The sequence below is a fragment of the Sarcophilus harrisii genome, chromosome 2 (assembly GCF_902635505.1).
Source record: "Sarcophilus harrisii chromosome 2, mSarHar1.11, whole genome shotgun sequence".
In the NCBI taxonomy this organism is placed as follows: Eukaryota; Metazoa; Chordata; class Mammalia; order Dasyuromorphia; family Dasyuridae; genus Sarcophilus; species Sarcophilus harrisii.
Window position 1 is genome coordinate 195,176,210 of NC_045427.1, and position 23,032 is coordinate 195,199,241.

A 23,032-nucleotide genomic window follows, 5' to 3' on the forward strand; every position below is an offset into this window, starting at 1 on the left:
CCGTTCGGGGGATGGGAGACGGACTCGGGCTCGTCCGGGGGTCTCCGCGCCGGCAGGAGGGTGAACGAGACAGAGAGGACGAGGATGCCTAACTTCATGTTGGCGGCCCCGAAAGCGCCTCCCCGGGTCTGGCCTGGGGCCTGGGGCTCGGCTCCTACCCGAGACCCGGCCCCAAACTGCACAGCCTCCTCACGGCCACCCCCTCGGCCGCTCGCTCGCAGACCCCGGAAGTCCTGGGCGAAGGACGACTTCCCGCGAGGGCCGAGCACTCCGCTCCCCAAGCCCCGTCCCGCGGCTCACGGCCGCCTACACCCGGAACTCGGCGCTGGGGTGCGGCATGCCGGGAAGGACGGGCGGGGCCCGCCCATCGCGCTGGGCGCCCAACCGCCGCTGCCGCCATCTTGTGACGCGTCGGGGCTGGCGCCGCCTCCCGGGGGGCCGGTCCCGAGCTGGTGCCCTGACGCGACCCCGACTCGGCTTCGACCCGCTCTTCGGGGCTCTGCCCTGGGCGGCAGGCTCCTCTTAGCGTCTGTTTAGGTAGCCGTCCTCCGTGGTTGGGGATTGTTAGCCCAGCGATCCAGAATCATCTCAGCCAGGTCCGTGAAACGCTTGGACATCTTTTGTTTGCAAGATGCTCGCACCCCGGGAGGTCAGCAGGGTCGTAAGCCCCGTTTTACGGAGGGGGAGGAAGAAGGCAGGATTTGAATCCACATCCGCACACACACACGCACCCCTCTTTTGTCAAATAAGAGTTGGACCGCCTCCAGCACCTCCACAGATGTAAGGGGTTGTGTAAATCACTACGTGCGGTGTGAATAGTAATTATCCCCCGAGAACGCGGCATTCGGAGAAATAGCGCCACCCTTTGAGTTCCTGTGGTAAGCATCTGCTGTAGGGACAGATTTATCACCATGCAGATATTACAGAAGTAAACACCTACATTTTATTATCTTTAGGCACAGGCTCAGGCCTTGGGGAAAAAAAGATAAACCTGAAGAAAAATTAGGTTTCCAAAGAGACTTCATAAACAAGATTATGTCAGTGCAGATTTTTTTTACACCTTGCAATATCGTACATTCTTTTAGATTATAAAAGACACGCATAATCCCGTTCTTCCTTCAATGTCAAAAATGGGACAGAGCTAAGCAGAGCCATAGTTTCACAGATACCCCTAGGAAACAACAGGGCTAATTTAACAGACTATAGGTAAGCTAAAGTCAGGTTACAGGTTAAACTACATTTAGAGGATTCCCAATGAACTGATGGGGAGGGTGTGAAGATAGTGACGTTTCCAAGGGAAATAAGGAACGGGGAACAGTTGGGATTCTTCCAATAACATGGCTTTGACTTCTGTCTGAGGCATGGCTCATGAGGCAGGTTTTGGTCAGGTGAGGTTAATATTAACAGAAAATAGGCTTCCAGTTAATGGAAAGTTGTAGAGGGAATGGCCCTGAGTCCTAAGAATAGGAAAAGGGAACTCCAAATGTCCATAACAATTTAAGGATTACTAAAATCAAAACTTTACCTGAAAATGTAGAACAGGAAGAAAGGAACTTGGTGGAATGACCTGGCTTCTGAATCTTGTCTCATCTCTATAGTAGCTGTGTGACCTTAGAAAAATCATGTGACCTCACCCTTCCTCTGTAAATTGAGGGTGCTGGGACTAGATAACTTCAGTCCTTTTCAGCTCTAATTCTAATTAGCTTCTAATTTGCCACTGTTTCCTATGCAGGTGGATTGGGTAACCCTCTGTGAAATAATGCTGAATTTGGAATTAAGAGACCACACATCAGACAATAACTATAACCATTGTCAAGTTACATAGACCTTCAGATATTCAAGTTTCTCTTTTGTAAATTACATATTAATTTTTAATTATTTATTATTATATTATCACTATACTATTTATTATTAATATATTATTAATTTATATTTATATATTATATTTAATTATATATAATATATATATTTTATATATATATGTATGTTAGTTCCTATATGTTAGTTCATGTATATGAACTCCTGCCGACATCTCCTGCTGTGACTTCCCTGTAGTTAACTAAGAGCTACTCTATTTTTTCCAGAGAAAGGGACTGAAGTAATGACATTTAAGCTCAGTTCAATTCCAGGAACCCTTATTAACTTCCTATATGTATGTTAGTTCCTATATGTTAGTTTATATATATATATATGTAGTTAGTTAGTATAGTTAGTATATATATATATATTATATAATTAATATATATTAATTATATAATTAATATTATTAATAATATAGTATATTAATATACTGTTTATTATTATAATAAATATTAATTAATTTAATTAATTAATATGTAATAAAAATTACATATTAATGTAATACTTGCACTCATAAGGTTATGAGAAAAGTGCTCTGCAATGAAAGAGGTAATATATAAATGTACGTTATTATCATTAACAATGAAAAGCATCCAGCTTTAGTACTAAAGTATGTGGTGTGTCAAATACCAGCTGTGGATGCCCCTCAGTTGGAGTGTTAACATCTCAAGTTACGGTATATGAATGTAATATTGTTCTGTAAGAAATGATGAGCAAGTTGATTTCAGAAAGAGTTGTGAATCATAATTCAGAAAAGGTTGGGAAGACCCGGGGGAACTGATGGTGAGTGAAATAAAATCAAGGTATGCTCTATTATGTACCTAGTGTGTACTAGCCCTATAGGCAGAGGAATGTAGGTAGGTAATTTAGAAGAAATGGTTCCAAAGTATCTTTTCCCCCCACCCTTTCTTTCCCCACCAGTCTTTTGCTCTTTTAATTTAGTTATGGTGTATTACAGGGTTAAGAAACTTCTATTCAGAGAATAGAATCATGCCCCTTCTCCCAAGCAACTAGTATCCTTCCGAACTTCCCAGTATGACTGAACCAGATTAAAATGTAATTGGAAAATGTTTAACAAAATAAATAAAAATATAGTACAACACGGATATTAATTTGTGGTTTTCTAAGTCAATATGTAGCCAGCAGGGATCCTTTCTATTTCACTTTGACTCAAATGTTCTTAATAAAATCAGCCATTTACAACTCTGAGATATCATTTCACACCTCTCAGATTGGCTAAAATGATAGCAGAAGATTATGTTGAATGTTGGAAGGGTTGTGAGAAAATTGGGACACTAATGCATTGCTGGTGGAATTGTGAAATAATCCAACCTTCCTGAAGAGCAGTCTGGAACTATGCTCAAAGGGTTATCAAACTAGTGCATACACTTTGACCCAGCAGTGCAAGTACTGGGTATATATTCCAAAGAGATCATAAAAGAGGGAAAAGACACGTGTGCAAAAAATGTTTGTAGCAATCCTTTTTGTAGTGGCAAGGAACTAGAGATTGAGTGGATGCCCCTCGGTTGGAGTGTTAACATCTCAAGTTACAGTATATGAATGTAATATTGTTCTGTAAGAAATGATGAGCAAGTTGATTTCAGAAAGGGTTGTGAATCAGAATTCAGAAAAGTTTGGGAAGACCTGGGGGAACTGATGCTGAGAGAAGTAAACAGAACCAAGAAAACATTATACACAGTAACTACAAGATTATGTGATCATCTGTGATGGACTTGGATCTTTTCAACAATGAGGGGATTCAAGGCAATTCCAATAGATTTGTGATGAAGAGGGCCATCTGGATCCAGAGAGAGAACTATGGAAAATGAAGGGGAATCAAACCTCATTGCTGAAAGCATTATCATGACCATTTTGACAAGTTAGAATCCTAGGGCTAAATCATTGCCATTATTCTTGGCAAAATGAGAAAAGGAGACTCTCTACTGACAAAATTGTTGAGTGTTTGGTAGACTTAGTCTAAATTGGAAATTTCCCAGGAAGTTTTTATTTTCTAATACTTAGTACAATTTCATAGTGATATAGTTCAGTGTTCCTCTTTATGTCACTAAATTAAGAATTATAAAAGTAATACGGTATGAAAGAGAAGATTCTTTAAATTCTAGATTAGATATCTTTTCTTCATTTATAATGTATTATGTAACAAAACTATTTGAGAACTATTTAATGCTTTGTCATCTACTTCATTAAATTACTTGTGTAGATGTTTAATTTTAGTATGCCTCATAAGACTTCAACCTCTTTTTCCAGCAATTTTTATTTCCCATTAATGATTGAAATCATTAATAGTTGAAAACCATTGAAATCATAATGGTCCTTGAATTAAGGGCAACCAGATCATATTGTTCATTTGCTTTTTCATCTGGAAAATGGTATAAAATTTGTTTGCTTTATTCAGGCATTACTGTAAAAAGAAATGAACAATAATAACAATAATATGGCGGTAAGAATTGTAAAAGGTAGGAAATATAAATAGTATGCTCTCCATTTTACAAATGAGATTAGGTCACACAGCTGGTAAAAGTCAGAACCAGAAAAGTCAGCATTTTCCAATATACCATAACAGAGGATTAAGAAGTAATTGTCATGGAAAGAGAACTTATTGTCCATATAACTGAGCAAGTATTGAGTAACTTGCTGGTTAGATCTGTTTTCTTAAAAAATGAATACTTAAATATTCTTCCAGTTCAAAAATAAACATCTGCAATCCAGATAACATTCAAAGAGATTGGGATTTTCTGCTTATTCTGGACATCTAAGGTACATAACCTGACACAAATAGAATGTGAATTCTATTTGTTTGAAAAATCCTTGAAGGATCCTAGATCTAGAGATGGAAGAGACCTCTTGAGACAACCATCTAGTCCAACACCTTCATTTTTCAGATAAGGAAATAGACCCCATGAGGTTGCAACTTGTCCAAAGTAGCAGAGAAATGTCAATTAACAAGCATTGACTTAAGTGCTTTTTATATCTCAGGCAACGTTAGGCACTAAGGACACATACAAAGAATGAAACAATCCCTACTCTAAAGATGTCTTAGTCATGTATTCATTTGTTCATTCAACAAGCCTGTTTTAAGTGTTGAAGATAAAAAGATAAAAGACCTGAAACACTCTCTACCCTCAAAGAGCTCACTTTTTTTTTGGGGGGGGGGGGAAGGAGAGGGGAAGAACAAAATATACATAGAAAAAGTAAATACATAATAAATGAAAAATAATTTCTGGGGAAAAAGGAACTAGCCAACTGGGGAATTGGGATAAGCTTCCTGTAGGAGGAGGCATTTAAGTTGAACTCTTGAGTATTTAAGAACGTTTGAGGTTCTGTAAAGAAAAGGTGATAAGTAGGGAGGGAGAGCATTCCAGGTATAGAGAATAATAGTCTTAAGAAAAGTCCAAAGGTAGGAAGTGGTGTGTATGGAGAATAGCAACTAGACCATTTTGACCAGAAGGTAGTATTTTAAAGTGTAATGTGCAAAAAAGTTTAAAAAGGCAAGTCTAGAGCCAGATTGAGAAAGGCCTTCTTCACAAAACTGAAGTTTGTATTTTTTCCTAAAGGCAGGGAGTATCTAATGTGTTTTTTTAAGCAGGAAAACAACATGCTCAGATTGTACTTTAAGAGCATCAATTTGGCACCTAGTAGAAGATGGATTGGAGAGGGGAAAGACTGGATTCAGGGAGACCATTTATAAAGCTAGTATAAAAATCTAGGCAAGAGCTGATGAGGGCCTGAACTGGGGTGGTGGCCATATGAGTGGGAAGAAGACAGCAGATGGAAGAGATATAGAGGAAGTAGAAGTGACAAGACTCAGCAACTGATTAGATCTGAGCAGTGAAGGGACTGAAGACTTAAAAGTGACTCATAAGTTAGAAACAGGTGACTGGAAGGGTAGGAGAGTCCTCCACAGAAGCAGGGGAGTTTAAAAAGGGGATATGGGCTTAGGAAGAAACCTAATGAATTAGTTCTGTTTTGAAATGCTAAGTCTGAGATGACTTTGAAACATTCATTTGGAGTTATCCAATAGGTGTGTGACTGAGAGAGACTAGTGCTGGATATAGTTATGAGAATTGTCTGCCTAGAGATATTGAACACATGGGAGCTAATGGGATCACAAAGAGACAAAAACAGAGAGAGACAGAGTATGTACATAGAGAGATGAAAGAGTAATAAGGACAGAGTTCTAGGGTTCACATACAGAGCAGAATGTGGATGATGATCCAGCAAAAGAAACTGAGAAGCAGGAGCCAGATAGGGAGGTAAGGAGAGACAGGAAATAGCAATGTCACAAAAATCTAGGAAGGAGAGAAGGTCTAGGAATTGGGAATGGTTGGTAGGTAGTAGTGTGAAATGCAGTGGTAAATAAGAAATGCCACAGAGAAATAACCAGACTTGGGAATTAAAAAACCATTTGTAGTATCAGAGCAGTTTCAGTTGAAAAACTTTGAATTGAAGTATATAGACAATTTAAATCAATGAATCAATACATTAGCACTTCTGTAATGATACAGAGTATAAAGTCATCTATGTTTTCTCATTCTGAGCCATTTTTATGAGTATCTTCTCATAAATCATCCGTGGAGGATCTATGTAAAATGCTAGAAGCATGTTTTTTATATTCCATAAGAACCAATTCAGCACTTGGATTGAATAATATTCTCTTAAGTCTTATAACTTGCCTCATCTTTTTTTCAATTATTCATTTAAGTAGTCATGTTAATAGATCAAGTGATAACAAATGGACATTTTGCATGCTTCATTGGTATCCATCTAGTGTTAGTAAATATAAAGGTCCCTATTATATTGTTGGATGTCCTATAGAAGAATTATAAGATACATGAAAAAATTTATTATAGCTTCTAAGGGAAATATGGCAGTAATCCTAAGGTCCCCTGACCTTAGAGTGCTAGTGTTCTAACAATCCATCAATGATTCTAAAGTTTTTATATTTTATATTATATAATTTATATAATCCTTTCCAGTTTATTAAGATGACTATCTCTTAAAGATAAAGAGAGGATTTGAGAAAGAGAAGGGTTCAGTCTTTATGTAAGACAAGGTTGAAGGAGGAGATAGTGGTGATATGATACAGCTTCTAAAGGAAATATGGCAGTAATCCTAAGGTCCCCTGACCTTTAGAGCATTAGTGTCCTAACAATCCATCAATGATTCTAAAGTCTTCTGGCCTTAGAACTATAATAATATAGTTATATATTTCTTTCCCTAGATTTTAGGGAAATATAGCAGTAATCCTAAAGTCCCCTGATCTTAAACTATTATTGTTCTAACAATCTGACTGTTGATGATTCTAAAGTCTTCTGGCCTTAGGATAGTCCTACAAAAATTGCTGTCTGTCAGATAATTTGCTGGTCAGTGATAACCAAGTTCCTGAGACAATGTGAATTGACCACCCTTCAAACCTACCTGTTAAGTCATAAAATTAGCAAATAAGTAATATGAAGCTCTGGTCTCTCTAATTTTGTCCTATAAATTTATCTTTTTTTTTTTTTTTTTTTTTTTTTTGGTTCTTTGCTAAATCCTTTTGGAATTTAGCCCACTTCAATTGGCATTACAATTACAATAAATTTTGCTCCTTGACTTGGAGATAAGTTCAAACCTGCAAATTCTTTTGAGATATCTCAGGACATCAGTCTGTGACTTCAACCTCTTGGGGGTCTCCTTTTGAATCTCAAAAGTAGGGGAAGACATATGAGAAATGAAGAGAGAAGAGGGAATTCTAGTTAAATGGTCTCATTTTTTTCGGTGAATTTATAAGCCAACGTTCTCAGATAAGATGTGGTAGAGAGGCCTAATAGAAGGCTTCAGGAGGGATGAAAAGGTTTAGAAAAGCCTCTGTAGTGAGTGGAATAATGAATCAATTGTGCAATTGTCTTGCAAAGAATTGGAAATTGAGGGAATGCCCATTAATTGGAGAATATCTAAACAAATTGTGCTATATGAATTTATTAGAATAGTATTGTGCTATATAAAAAATGATGATTAGGCAGATTTCAGAAAAACCTGGAAAAGACTTATATAAATGGGTGCTAAGTGAAGTGAGCAGAACCAGGAGAACATTGTACACAATAACAGCAACATTGGTCAACTATGATAATCTTAGCTTTTTTCAGGATTGAAATGATTGAAGACAATTCTAAAAGGTTCACAATGGAAAATACTATCCACATTCAGAGAAATAGCTATGGAGTCTGAATGTAGATCAAAGCATACTATTTTCACTTTTTTTTGTTTGTTTCTTGTGGGTTTTCTCTTTTATTTCATTTCTTTTTCACATAATTAATGTGGAAATATATTTATATGATTGTATATGTATATCCTATGTCATATTGATTACCATCTTGGGGAGAGGACAGGGGACAAAGAAAAAATTTGAATGTTGAAAACTATCTTTATACTTAATTGATAAATATATATATATATATACACAAAAAAGAGAATAGACAATCAACAAAGCAATGAATAAAATAATGATTTGTAGCCAAAAAAAAAAAAAGTATTGCCTTGCTAAAGTGAAGATCTAGTTGTGATTATGTAACATAAATATGTAGTTGACTTAACTATGTGATATGGTAGTTAGATGTAAGTACAGTGGATAGGGTACTGGGCGGGAGTCAAGAACACATCTTTCTAAGTTCAAATCCTCAGACACTTACTAGCTGTGTCATCCTGGGCAAGTGACTTCACCCTGTTTTTCTCAGTTTCCTCATCTGTGAAATGAGCTGAAAAAGGAAATGGCAAATCACTTCAGTATCTTTGCCAAGAAAACCCTAAATGGGATCATGTAGAGTCAAACATGACTGAACAACAAAGCTATGTGACCCTGTGTTCAAGTCACTTGCTCTATATTTGCCTCAATATCTATAACTATAAAATAGGAATAATAATAGTACCTCTCTCATAGGGTTGTTATGAGTATCAAGAAGATAATATTTATAAAAGCAAACAAACAAAATGTTTAATACAATGTCTGCCACACAGTTGGGATTATTTAAATGCTTATTCCCTTCCTTACATACATTGATTCCTTCCTATTCATCTGCTGCCTATAATCCCTCATTTTTTTTCTGAACCTCCCCAACCACCTAGAATTAGTTATGTTCCATCATTATAGTGCCAAAGAACATTTACATAAAATAGAATTCAAGATTTGGAAAAAGACAGAAGAATTGAGAAATGAACACTTCCCTAGTCTTTTCTGAGTATAACAATCTCCCAAACTTTCAGGAAATGGAGGTGGTGAGCAATCTTTGCTCCATTTACTGAGTTTATCAGCCCCATAAACAAAACCGGAAACTAATTTATGAGAGCAGCACTTCTGGATCTGTTATATCAGCACACCATATCAACTAAGAGCAAGTGAACAATATCAACAACTTGTCCTACTAATAAAACCCAGGATCCTCTTGAGCCTGAAAGGCTTTGCATCTCAAGATCTTCAAAGTATTGAAGTTTTTTAATCATGGCTCCTCTGGATAGAAATCACAACTGTCACTTTCAAAGGAATAAAAAAGATACTGTCATGTGAGTATCATTTAGACACCACTGTGGAAAAGCTTCTGCTTCTGCACAAGGATAATACCATATGGGCCAAACTCTGCTCAAATTTATGGGGGATGTAGTTTCCAAAAAAAAAAAAAAAAAAACATTTCCTCCTATATTATATCATAATGGAGAAAACAGAAATATACTTAATTTAATGACCAATGACACAATATAATGTCATATATAATAGGCACATCATATGTGATGAATTTATAAACTAATACCAAAAAGTATTTTCCCAAAACACAAGTTATTATTTAGTTATTATTATTATTAGTTATTCATTACCCAAATCATGAGAATCTTGAGTGCCACAAGAGGGAGACAGAGCCAGAGGAACATGATCCAAAGGCTAAGTAAATGTTGTCCTTTACAGAGAAACTATTTTTTTATTTCAACCTAATAGGAATGAATAAGTTGCTGGAAACAAGAGCATATCTTTTCTTCATGGTTTTTTTTTTTTTTAATCAGAATTAGTCCATCATCCTGATGTATAAGTGAAGAATCTTCTATCCATCATTTATTTCTCATTTGTTTTCCATAATTACAATAAATGGCACTTATTTGGTACCTTTAAGTTTTCATGTGGCAGCATAGCTAGGCAGAAAGAGAGCCAGGTTCAAAGTCATGAAGACCTCAGTTTAAGTCCTGCCTTGGACACATACTGACATTTGATCCTGTGAGTCACAACCTCTCAGTGCTTCTAGACCAAAACTGTGGGTCATGACCACACATGGGATCATGTAACTGAATGTTACTGAATTAACTGAATGTTTGGCAATAGTAAAAAGTTTCTGAATGCAACAACCAAAAAACCCCTCAAAATCAAACATAATGAATCTGAGGTGTTTCTGGCAGTGCTTGTTCAGATTGCATTGGAAGACCTCACAGCATCCTTGATTCTGAACACACAACATACATATTTTGCACTGTGCATGCAAAAGCACAGCCAGAAACACCTTGGCTTAGTTTTAAAACAGGATTGTGTAAAAATTTCTCAGGTGAAAAGTGGTGGAAAAAATTTAAGAAGACCCCTGCTGTAGGCCAGAAGCAGCAAACATTTGGCAGACACATAGGTCCTACAAAATTTCCTAGTGCATCCAGCAGCAGATTGAAATATATTTGGGAAATACTTAACAAATAGATAAAAGTTCAATAAAACATAGATAATATTACATTTTAAAACTTGATATGTGGCCCAAGAAATCCTTTTGCAGGGATTAGTATTTCTCTCTAACTCTTTCTAATTGAGTTTGACACCTCTGCTCTAGGGAACTTTCTAAGACACTAAAATGCAGAGGGGAAGTTTTTCTATGAGCTTCTATACTAAAAAAAAAAAATCACAGTTCTAACCTCTTATTCTCTTTAATGTTTACAAAATGCTTTACTTACATTGTTTTATAACCTTCACTTGAATACATCCTCGAAGTGCTTTCCTTTCCCAAGTCTTCATCTTTCTTCAAAACTTGATTCTTACATTTTCAAATCCCCACTAGTCAGCTCCACCTTGAATGTCCTATAAGCATGTTAAAATCAACCCGAATTCATTGTCTTCCCCCTTAAACACTTTTCTTCTCCAAATGTCCTTATTTCAGTTGAGTTCAGGGAGTTGGACTTAAAATCATGAAGTCATCCTTAACTCTCCCTACTCCCAACATATAAAGTTGTTTATTGTTCTTGCCACAATATCACTTGGCTCCATCTCCGTTTTAGTTTATCCACTCAGTTACCTTTATTTCCCCTTGGAATTCTTGACAAAGCCCCATAATTGGTCAATCTTTAGTCTTTCCCCTTTCCAAACCATCCTCCACACAGCTACTAAAATAATCTTCGTAAGGCGGACCGTATCACTCCCTTAATCAAAAATATTAAGTGACTTCCTTTTGTTCCTTGGCTAAAACACAAAGTCCCCAACTGGCATTTAAAGCCCTTCACCTACCTTTCTGGCCTTATTTCACATTCTTTCCCCTAATGCACTCGATGTTCTAGCCAAATTGAACTACAAGCTGTTCCCAGAATTGGACATTTCATTTTTTATCAGGCATTTGTACAAGCCTTCCTTTATCTCTGGAATGCATTTCCACTTCATTTCTTCTCAGAATCCTTACCTTCTTTTCATGCTCAATTTTGGTGTAATAACCTCCTTAAAGCTTGCCTTGGACCATCCAGGTATTAATGTTATTTTTCTCCTTTAATTTGTTTGCATTTTGCTTATCTGTGTAGAATTGGACCCCTACAGTAGAACACAAACTCTTTGAGGAAAAGGATTGTTTGGTTTTCATCTTTTGCAACCCAAACATCTAACACATAGACACTTAGTGTTTATTACAACAAATACAACTATAGGATTTGAAATCTAATCTCCTTGTCTTCAGGATAAACAAACTATAGTCCAGAGAAAGTTACTTATCCAATATTATTCTGTTTTTCACCCTTCTGCCCACTTCTCCATCAGTTCAAGAGATGTTCTCAGATCTTGAGTTCAACTCAAAATGACTTTTGTTTTAGGATTTCTTATTTGGAATTTAATTTGGATTCTGATATACAATATGGTATCATTTTAATGTTTAAATAATTCGTATACATATTCAAATTTGTTGTTTGTAATCACAATATAGAAACTAAATACCTTAATCAATGGATGTCATAATCACTTCTTTTGATCTTTGTCCAAATAACTAGAACATTACCTTGAATCCACTGAATTTTTATCTTTCAGGTATAACTGAATATATACCATATGCAAGACATTGTGCCAGACACTATATAAAATCATAGAATGCTGGAGCAGGAAGTTGGACTTTTAGATCTAATCCAACCTTCCCTGTTTTACAAAAGCCCAGAATAGTTCATTAGTTTATTTTAGTTCCACTGATTAAATGTAATAATGGTAACAGGACAAAGTGAAGGTTTGGTAACATAATCAATCACTTTTCAAACTTTAATTTTATTAGACTTAACTCCAGTTATCCCCTGTTGATGAGGGGACCCCAAAATTCTAAAGCTCTTTGAAGGAGAGATTCTCTTTGAACCCTGCTTCTGTGGGACCTGCCCCAAGAAAACAAAATAAACAGCTATATTCTGTTATCTAGGTGGGGCTAGTTGAGTCTGAAGCTGGAGAATGCAACCCTATTGAATTAAAAGATTAGCCCAGAGGCTCATTCAGTTCTATTCAAATTCCAGCTCAAGCTGACCAGCCCCCCATCAAGAGCAAACCCCAGCTTGTAGCCATAAAATGAGCCAACTTGGGGCTCAGTCCTTGCAGAGGACCTAACATGCCATGTCATGCCATGCTATGCCAAGGAACCCTCTGCCCGCTGAAATGATATTCTCTTTCAGCATTACCCACTCTTTATCTCCCTCACCTATTTCCCTAACAAGACTTTATACTGCTCTGTCAGGATTTCTCTGCTAGAAACTTTACTTCTCTGTCAGACCTTGCCCTAAGAAATTCAGTCTTTCTATTCATGCATAGCAAAGGTTGACTTCCCAATGCCAATAATAAACTTCTTTTTATCAGTCTAGCTTTTTGGGTTTGTAAATTCCTTTACAAAGGATCTCTGTGATGCCAGAAGGGGATTCCCACAACTCCCTACCCTGCACTGAATCCTAAGGGGATTTAGGGGAGCCAAACCTCTTCATTTGGTTCCCTGAACCCCAAGTCTGCCACTAACCTCATCGTTTAACTCCCTGACCACCAGGAACCCTAATCTCATCACTGAATCTTACAGTAGTGAAATGATTTATCCAGGCCACACAGCTAGATAGTAACTAGGTAGCAGTATTTAGAAGTCAGAAAGAACATATGTCTTCTGACTCACCATACTATACAGAAAGGTTTTCTGGGCCTAGACTTTCTTTCAGCAGCTAGTCTCTGCTCTAGACATGTCCCTTCGTCTTATACCACATCCTTCCCTGTTCTGGATTCTGTGATGCTACACTGTCAACTACTAGTTTCATGCTGTATCCTATCAAGTCTTTAAATCAATCCTTGATCTCTCCCTGCCTCTGATATTGGAAGCAGGAAACCAATCAGATGGGATTGCTAGAAACATCAGCCCTCCCTATAAAACTCCTGGCCTTTGCCCCTATTCTGACCAAAGAGAGTAACCAGAGATAAGCAAAACCTGAGTTGGCAGGGTCAGAATCATCACAGAATCAATCATTGACCTTCTTCCTCATCCTTCTTTGTCCCAACAGTCATTGTACTTGAGGTCTGTTAATGTATCTCAACTGACTGAAATGCTATTTTATCCTTTTCTTTCTAGTGATGAAGATGCTTTACCTAAAACCATCTTCCCTTGTCCTTATATTCTAACCTGAGCATCTGATTTTTCCTTTTTTCCTTCCCTCAAGTGAAGTAAAATATGTGTGTGTAATTAATATAGCTATTGCTTTTAAGCATCATTGGCTGCTCTGCCTCTTCTGTGAAAGCTTCTAATTCCTAGAATAGTGACCCTTACATTATGTGCTCTGTTATCTATTTTACAACTAAATATTTAAATAGCTGTTAACGTCTTTGGAATACATTTTATTGTAGGGATGTTCTACTTTAATAAGAAATAAATATAAATCATTTGTACATATTAGTACTGAATCCAACCAATAAAGATCAACATTTTTTTCTTTTAGTCAAATCTGAAGTTTATACATATGGTATATCAGTTGAGCTAATGGTTGCTATTTCTGGAAGATGACAGAAAGTAAAAAGGAGTTCTATGATCCCAGTTTTAACTTTTCCTTTCCAAAAAATTGTCTAAATTCTGCCTAGAAGGCACAATTTTGAATTTTAAATTTAATTCTATTCTCTCCATTAATCCATCTTGCAGGTGGTAAGAATAATGAAAAGTTGAGTATGCAATAGAGCTCATAGTGGAAAAGTCATTCCCAGGAAGAAAATAAGGGATTGGAAATTAAATGAAGAACCAAAAAACCAATCTTTTATATTCCTGGGGTGAGGGAAGGGAAGCTTCTTATAACACTTGGACTTGTATATCAGTATTTAAAAGAACCATTTTCAAACTCTAGGTCTTCTTGATAAAAAACAAACAAACAACCTCCCCCCCCCAAACAAAACAAAACAAAACTGGATGCTCAAAGCAAATATCCAGAGAGTGAAATAATTGGAAATAGACAATATACAACTTTTGCATAATTATAATAAAGGAATTGTTTTTAAGAATATGAAGCTAACTTTATGGTAGATTCATAGTCCTTAAAAAAAGAGGAAATAAAATTGGATTGCGTTAATTTAGGAATAATTCAGAGAGTTGAGGGTGCATAGAAATTGAAAAGCACTAAGAAGAAAGAAGAGAAGAGAGGAGGAAGAAGAAAAGGAATAAAATAGAAAAAGGAGAAGACAAGGAGAAGTTAATGAAATTCAATCATTACAAATTCATATAAAGTAAGTCCTAAATGCCCCAAATTCATATAAAGTATTGTCATTGGCATTTGAGGACTTATATGCTAATTCTGCCATATAACCTTTGTGACCTTGGATTTAATCTCTCTGGGCCTCAGGATTCTAAAATGTAAAATGAAAGGATTGGACTAGATGGCCTCAAATGTTCTTTTCAGCTCTAAATCTTTTCTGTCATCATTGTTGATCAGTGGGATTCTTTCCCATCCCATATCTGGAAAAGGTCTACCTCTTGCTCCACTTATCCCTATAATTTAGTCATCTGACAAGGATGAAAATCTTTTCTCCTGCTACCTTTCACTTCACACACTTCCATTTCAGATCATCCACAGTCCCTGTTTTGCTCTGCCCTTCCATTTTACTATGGCTTATGGAACTTTCATCCTATTGTTAACATACTCTCTTTTATCCTAGAATTCTTCATATCAACACTCTTCCTGTGTTTTGGTGTCCACAGAAATCTAGTGATTCTTAAATTATTTCTCCCTGATCTGTTTGCCAGTCAGTTATTTTCGTGTGAGAAATCTTACATTTTCCTCTATTTTTTCAAACTTTTGACTTTACCATCAGTTATTATCTCATGGAAATAAACTTCTATTTAGGCCATTCTAATTTTCAGGCAGTTTATTACTTGAATAAGGTTTTCTATTTCTTGTGCTAAATTGTTAATTGTCTTTCCAATCCTTTCCACCACAGCTCTCTCTCTCTCTCTCTCTTTTTTCCTAAGTCTTTCTTCTAGCATTCTCATTTCTTTTATATCATTAAAATGTTTTCAAACCCTTAGTTTCTCCTAGGAATTCCGATTGATCTTGTAGCCAAATTGTGTTTTCTTTGAAACTTTACCAGCTAGGTATTTGGGAGTTATTTTTCTCTTCTAGATCCTTGTCTTGGGCATCCCTAACAGCAGAATAACTCTTTTTTATTATTATAAATAAAGAATGATTATTATTTACCCTTTCATCATTATATACTAAATTGAGACTTTTTATTAGGGCTAGGTTTGAGAACTTCTGGTAAGATTATAGTGGCCTGCCATAATATTGGCCTGTCATGTTGCTGGGATAAGAGTGACTGTTCCTTGTGGTCCTCTTTTGTAACTAGTGTCTGACTCCAAGATTTCCTTTCTTGGTTTAGAGATTGAGCCTTGTGATTTTCTTCAGCTCTTGAGGGTCTGGTTTAGAATAAGAGGCTTGTAGACTGTAAACCCATTGAGGACAAGAGCTGTCTTTTGCCTCTTTCTGTATCTCCAACACTTAGTACAATACCTGGTACAGTAGACAGTAAATGTTTAAATTAATTTAATTTTGTTGAATTGTAGTCCTCCTTTCTTTCCAAGATATAGCTTTAAGATCCTCTCTCTCCTGGTTTAGAGCTATAGCATTACTGTCCTGTTATACTCATGGGTTTGTCTCTAAGATTCCTTCCATTTTAGTGATTGATTCTGTGTCTTTTTTCTCTGATCCCAAGGTCTGACTTTCCCTCTTCCAATTTAGGGTAACAGTGATATGGTCCTTGGGCTCCTAGAGTCTGGTTCTGGGACCCCTGCCCACCTCTGTTGCACAGTTCCTGCCATGGTTACTTGCTAGTGAATTGACTTTATATTCTTATGCTATAAAGGTCATCCTCAGTTGCTTCTCCTTAGATTTGGGATCACTGCACCATCTGGCAATAAACTGAGATCTTCCTTGTAGCAGCTGGCTGGGGTGGGAGAGGGGTTTGGCTTCAGTGCTTCCTGCTTCTTGGCTGTCTAATCAGAAACTCTCTCCCTGACCCTTTCTTCTTTATTTGTGACTTCCTAGGTTAACTTTTATTGTCCTTTATTCTCCTTTTCCCCCCAAGAGTCCTTTTGTGTCATTCAGTTATTAACCAAAATGGCACTTGTTATTTTAAACTTTCCTGTGCAATGCTTACCTTGAGATAATGACTGTTACTTGTATAGAATCCATTGATTTTAGTACTTGGCTTGATAATGTTGCTTTGCCTCAGTACTATTATTTTTAATTACCAAAAGCTGCCTTGAAGTTGGCCCCTTCTTGCCACAAATTTCTCAATTTCATATGAATTTTTAAATGACCACTTTTTGTCAAAGTTTGATTAGCTCTCCTGGAAAGCCAATTTGGAAATGAAATTTTAATATATCATATTCCAGTATAATGAAGACTTGACTGGGCACGTCCAGTTAGGTAATATGGAGGCACTCTCGAGCCTTTGAAGTATGTCCAAATTGCTACCATGGAGACCTCTTCAACTTCCACTATGTGGGAGCCTTTTTGATTGACTGCCTTTGTCTTTAAAATTGGCGAGACTGAACTGTTCTCTCTTTTTTCTTCTTCTTTTTCAGCCACTTTTATCTATTGCATCCAGAGGGTAAAGATCTCAATTCACCCACAGCTTGGGCGCCATGAACTGAACTGTTGAAAGGAGAAGGATTTTCCTTCCCATGCTCCCTCTTTTACCCTAGCTTTGAGAAATGGTACTGGGAGCATTTATTTCTGTTCTGTATTGTTTATCCTCCTAAGTTTCAGATGCCAGTGGTGATCTCCACAGAGCCAGGAGTTTGAGCAATGGTAACCTTTGGAGCCAGGATTGTGGACCGGATGGTACAGCCAGCTAGCCTGCTTTGGAAACACTGAGAAGTCAGGGGGCCTGAGACATGAGACCAAGGGAGATTTTGGATTTGGAATTGGGGTTGTACTCTCTAGGAATTGGGCTAATAAGTGCCCAATTTCCAATGTGAGGCATCTAGCTAACCAAAGTTGGGAATTCAAACAAGAAAAAAACATTCCCTGCCCTCAAGGAGTTTATAATCTGATGGGGGAACACAATACACAAAAAGAAGCTGAAAAGCAGGAACTGGGGGGACATTAGGAGGCATTTTCCTCAGAGATCAAACTAAGCAGATCTGATGATGGAAAGTGGAAAATCAGTTGCAAAGTCAAGATCTTGTCCTCTATAGAAAAGGAAAGTGGACAGAGAGGGAAGATGAGGGAATAAAGGATAGAAAAGAGGTTTATGACTCTCATATATCTGGGAAATAAGTTTGTATGCTTGTGATTATACCTTTGAAGTAAATATTTCTATATAAAAGCCAATCTGATTGTTAATGGCTAATTGAACTGGGGTACAGAGGACCACTCACACAATTGAGAGAATTGAGAGAATTGTTGGGAGTTAAAGCCATTAGCAGAGATCCTAACTGTCCTTCCAAAGGCCCTCATGTGTATCAGAGAACTCTGAAGGTGGAGTAATAAGTATTACACTAACTTTTTCTATTATTTCACATTATTATAGAGGTGGGTTTTTTTTAACATATCTTTTTTAAAAATTTTGCATCTTATAAAGATTATCTTATTATTGTAGTCTTATAATTCTACAATCATGTGTCTAAGTAAATTGATGTCACTCCTGTCAGAATCTTCCAAATTCTATTGATTTATAATTTTTTAACACTTCTGAAAATTTTTATTGTGTGATTAGCATAATAATGAAACAATGATAGCTAATATTTATTATTGAGGTTTGCTATGTGCCAGTGCTAAGCATTTACAGCTATTATCTCATTTGATCCTCACATCTTGGAGGCAAATGCTAATATTGCCTGCATTTTACAGATAAAGAAACTGAGGCAAACAGAGTTAAGTGACTTACCCAAGCTGACATAACTAGTTAAGTGTCTGAGGTTGGATTTGAACTCAGGTCTTCCTGACCTCAGTTCTGGTGGCTTATCCATTATGCCACCTATTTGTACATGGTCAATTTTTTTTTTTCTCTTTGCAGTTTTTCCACAATCTTAACATTACATTTTACTCTCCTTGATCTTCCCTCCGAAGCTGTCACATGTCTGTGTAGTCTCTAAGTCATTTTTGATTTGAAGAATTTTCTTGTTTAATTTTCCTATTGTTGATATTGTTTCTGCCATTCTATACATCAGTAAGATCATCCTGGTTTTTCAGCTGTTAAACTGCATCACCATCTCTTCCTTGCGTTGTCCAGTGACTGATATGTTGACATATCACTAGAGAAACTCACACCATTTCATTTGTGATCTCATTTGCTCCCATGAATTAAATTATCATCGCTATACTGATGATTCTCAGATCTATTTACCTAGTCCTCACTTTTCTGTTCACCCCCAGTCTCACATCTCTAACTACTTATTGGACATCTTGAGCTGGAGATCCTATCTTCAACTCAACATGTTCAAAATTGAACTTATTATCTTTTCCCTTCCACACTTCCCCATTGCTATGTAGGTGACCATTGTTCCCACCATAATCTAAATTCAAAATCTAGGGGTCATCCTTGAATTTTTTCTCTCATTTCCCATATTTATTTTTATCTTCAAAATATCTCTCACACATACTTTCTTCTCTTCTCCACACTGCTACCACTCTGGTGCAGGTCCTCATTACCTCACATTTAGGCCTATTGTAATAGCTTGCTGATTGGCTGACCTCCCTCAAGTCCATTCCTCCTCTAATTCATCCTCCACTTAGCTGTCAAGGGCCTTTGGAAGGACATTTAGGATCTCTGCTAATGGCTTTAGCTACCAACAATGGGATTCTCTCAATTGTGTAAGTGGTGCCCTGTACCCCAGTTCAATTAGCCATTAGCAGTCAGGTTAGCTTTGATACATAAATATTTACTTCAAAGGTATAATTACAAATCACAAAGACAAAGGTCAAATACACAGACTTGACCATATCATTTCCTATTCAGCAAATTCCAGGATTTATCTGGATCTCCCAATTATCTCTAGGATCAAATATAAATTCTTCTATTTAGTATGCAAAAGCTGGTCCTTTTCTGTCTTTCCAGTCTCACTACCTCTTGCCTTCCCTCTCCCTCATGTAGTCTATGATCCCAATAACACTGGTCTCTTTACTGTTCCTTATATAAGACACTGCATCTCTAGATTCTGGGCATTTTCACTGGATATTCCTATTCCTGAAAAGGTTTTTCTTCTCATCTCAGTGTTCTGATTTCCTTGGCTTCAACTAAATTTCTAAACTAAACCTCACCTTCTTTGGAAAGCCTTTTTTGATTCTCCTTAATGTTAATACCTTACCTCTATCATTTATTTCCAATTTATCTTGGATATAGTTTTGTTTATACATGGTATTTTACATATTTTCTCCTCCATTAGGATGTGAGCTTCTTGAGAACAGGGATTGTCTTTTACTTTCCTTTGTCTTTCCAACGCTTAGTACAGTTCCTAAAACACAGGAGGTGCTTTATTGATTGAAAAGCTGAATGTTATAGTTACTGTGGAGTTGTTACTGGATTGTTTGGAAATCTATGAAGTGCCATCAGTGTGCTAATTGCCAAGATGTAGACAACCACAGCAGAGTGCTTGACCCTGGAGGATCTTATTCCCAATGCAACAAAAAAAATTTTTTTCTCCCTTCTCCCTTCAACTCCCAGATAAAAACAGAACCCTTAAGTGGTGAAAAACTCTGATACTCTTTTCAGACTCTGGCCCCCAAGTCCATTTAACTATTTAACATCAGAGAGTTTTTACAAAGGTGCTTCAAAGACATAGTGAGAACAAATGTACAAACATTTCATTTAGTACCTCAGTTTCAGGCAACTTACTTAATTTTTGTCTGCCCCAGTTGAGGCAGCTAGGTGGTTTAGTGGTTAGGCTCATCTGATCTCAAATACTTCCTAGCTGGGTGACCCTGGGCAAATCACTTAATCTTTGTTTGCTTTAATCTATTGAAGAAGGAAACGGTAAACTATTTCAATACCTTTGTCAAGAAAACCTCATGGACAAATATAGTCCATAGGGTCTCGAAGTATAAAACAAGACTGGACAATAACAAAAATGGGGATAACAATAGTAGCATTTACATCTCAGAGTTCTTGGGAAGATCAAATAAAATCATATTTGAGAAGTACTGTAGAGCCTAGCAAATAGCAGGTATTTAATAAATGCTTGTTGTCTCCCTCACTCACTCCCTCTTTTTTTTTTTTTGGTCATTCCTTGCTCCTCTGGACATCCATATATCCTTACAGTGATTCTAGAACCTAGATTTTGGAAGATCATGCTGCTGGAGTGTCCTCCTGCCCTTTTGAATTCACAAATTTGAAGATTCCAGACTCCTTCCTAAAATGGAAGATAAATGCACAGATCGAGCACAGAAGTCTATTGCTTAGGACAATGTGATGTCCAAGGGGAAAAAGCCCTCAAATCTCTCCCCTTATAGAGCAAGGTCTTTTGCCTGAAACCATAATCACTGAAGGAATCAAAGAGAGAGAAGGGTGCAGCTGGTTTCTCCAACTACATGGCCAACTGAAAAAGTCTCTTTGCAACTTTGTAACAGAAGCCAGTTACAGAATGTCTATACCTACTCCAGTCCCTCTTGGGCACTTCCCTTCAGCCAAGTACTTTGCAAATACTTTATCCTCAATAAATGGGGATGGAAACAGTCAATGTGGAAAGTTCAAATGCCATCCTATATGTATAAGAAAAAATCACAATCATCTCAAATCCAAAGTTAAGCTGATTCAGGAAGTACTATTTTACAAAGTTTACCAAATATTACTGCTAGCTTAGTAGTCAACAAATTCTTAATTTGGTGACCATTAAATGCCAGAGGCAATAAAGGAAAGGCTTCTTTGTGAAGTCCCTGCAATGCTTTCCAGACCATGTATGTAACTCTCCTTAAAGAGATTTAGAATCAGGGGTCAATTAGTAGTCACTCCCTGACTCTCAGATGAGAAGCCAAACCCAATTTGACTTGGTACCTGCAAACCAGCTCTGGGTCCCAGAAGACTGGAGCATTTAATCCTTTTCTTTTTCTATTAGGTACCCTTTGGCTTCTACCCCATGCTCTGGACCCACATTTAAAGAGTGGGTTCAATCTGAGTAACAGAAAAAGAAAATGAAGCCTCTTGGCTCAGAAAAGCTCAGCTCTTATCAGTCCCAGTGTGTGGGATTCTCTCCACAGATATTAGAGACCTAGGATAGAATAGAAATTACCCTTCAGTGATTCAGATCTGGATAAAATTTCTATGTGCTGCATTCTAGACAGAGCACATTAAAATTTCTTTACAGGTTCCTGTGTGATAGATCATCTTCTAGGTTCTTATTTCATGGGCCCCTGAAATTCTTCTCCCTGCCCCTTCCCTTCCATAGATCTTCTACTACTTCAAGGAAATGCAGATGGAACTCCAAATTGATGCAACAGAACAAGTAGGTCTAGTTAGAGAAAATAGCAAAGGAGGTCAAATAAACCCCAAAGATAGACAAATCTCCAAGAAAAGAAACCAAGCTCTAAGGTTGATTACTTTGGCTTTTCAGGTACACAAACTTTTCTCTATGGATTTTTAAGTCATGAGGATCTCATAAAGGCAAACAACAGGTACGGTTAAATGAAAAAACAAAACTATTTCTCAAGTTAGATACTAGTAATTTAGTGATGTAAACTCCCTATTTCTCATATTACATTCAATAATAGCTAACATTCATATAGTGTTTTAAGTCTAATGAAGAGTGTAGTGAAAATGATGAACCCCCTATTTAGAAAGAGGTCCACATATAAATGTTGTGAAGACTGAAGGAAGGCAGAATAGACATCTCTAGCCTCTTCTCCCTCCATCCTTCTCCAAGGAAGCCTTTCATTCCTGCAAGGAGGGGAAGCAGGTGGCTGGACTGGAGACCATTCTGCTTTCAGGGAGGAAGGTGCTGATGAACTAGAATGATGTCTTTTTGGTTTTTGGCCCCTAAACAGTGGTAATCTAGGAGCTATAATCAGGTTCCGTCTAACTTCTGATCACTTTGTCATTTTTTGGTGGGCATGGAGGATCCCAAGACTTGAACCCTTTTCTGCCATATACTATTTCCACAATAAACACACAGAGCAGATTGCTATAATTTGGATAATTGGGCTTCTTTGCTATTTGCAAAAAAAGCAGAAACCAGAGAAGGTAAATCTAGGAGAATATATAACAGACAATATAGAGTGAAGAAGTTCTGCCATTCAACGTTCAACCAGGAGAGTGTTGAAGATCCTACCCAAGGGTAAACTCCACAAAATCTTGAACAAGCTGAGAGTAGGGCCATGATGAGACTGCCCACTCCTCTCATATCTTTCCAGATCTTCAGCAATATGAAATGGGATTGGCCTCTTCCATCCTTCCTCTAGAAGTTGAAAGCCAGGGGTCAGGAGT

The 23,032-nt window shown here is 37.2% G+C and overlaps 2 protein-coding genes across 3 annotated transcripts in view; one reads left to right on the plus strand and one right to left on the minus strand.

Moving 5' to 3' along the window:
• The window catches only part of ADAM17 (ADAM metallopeptidase domain 17), a 47,794-nt gene extending 47,624 nt beyond the window's left edge, over window positions 1-170 (minus strand). Inside the window, exon 1 of the mRNA XM_003757874.4 lies at window positions 2-170. Within this exon, the coding sequence (XP_003757922.1) occupies window positions 2-98 (97 nt within the window). The 5' untranslated portion in view covers window positions 99-170. The remainder of the gene's footprint in view (window position 1) is intronic.
• LOC116421485 (formin-like protein 20) lies at window positions 96-21,289 on the plus strand. Of its 2 annotated transcripts, none has more exons than XM_031951215.1 (2): window positions 96-878; window positions 20,876-21,289. In XM_031951215.1, the coding sequence occupies exon 1, from the start codon at window positions 97-99 to the stop codon at window positions 535-537; it is 441 nt and encodes a 146-aa protein (XP_031807075.1). In that variant the 5' UTR covers window position 96; the 3' UTR covers window positions 538-878; window positions 20,876-21,289. The 2 variants fall into 2 exon arrangements, with proteins under 2 accessions (XP_031807075.1, XP_031807074.1); XM_031951214.1 differs by lacking the exon at window positions 20,876-21,289 and adding an exon at window positions 1,733-1,897.
• Window positions 21,290-23,032: the final 1,743 nt, after the last annotated feature.

Excerpts from the sequence above, each read along its gene's own strand:
- LOC116421485 (XM_031951215.1), top strand. The coding sequence starts at position 97 with ATGTTGGCGGCCCCGAAAGCGCCTCCCCGGGTCTGGCCTGGGGCCTGG.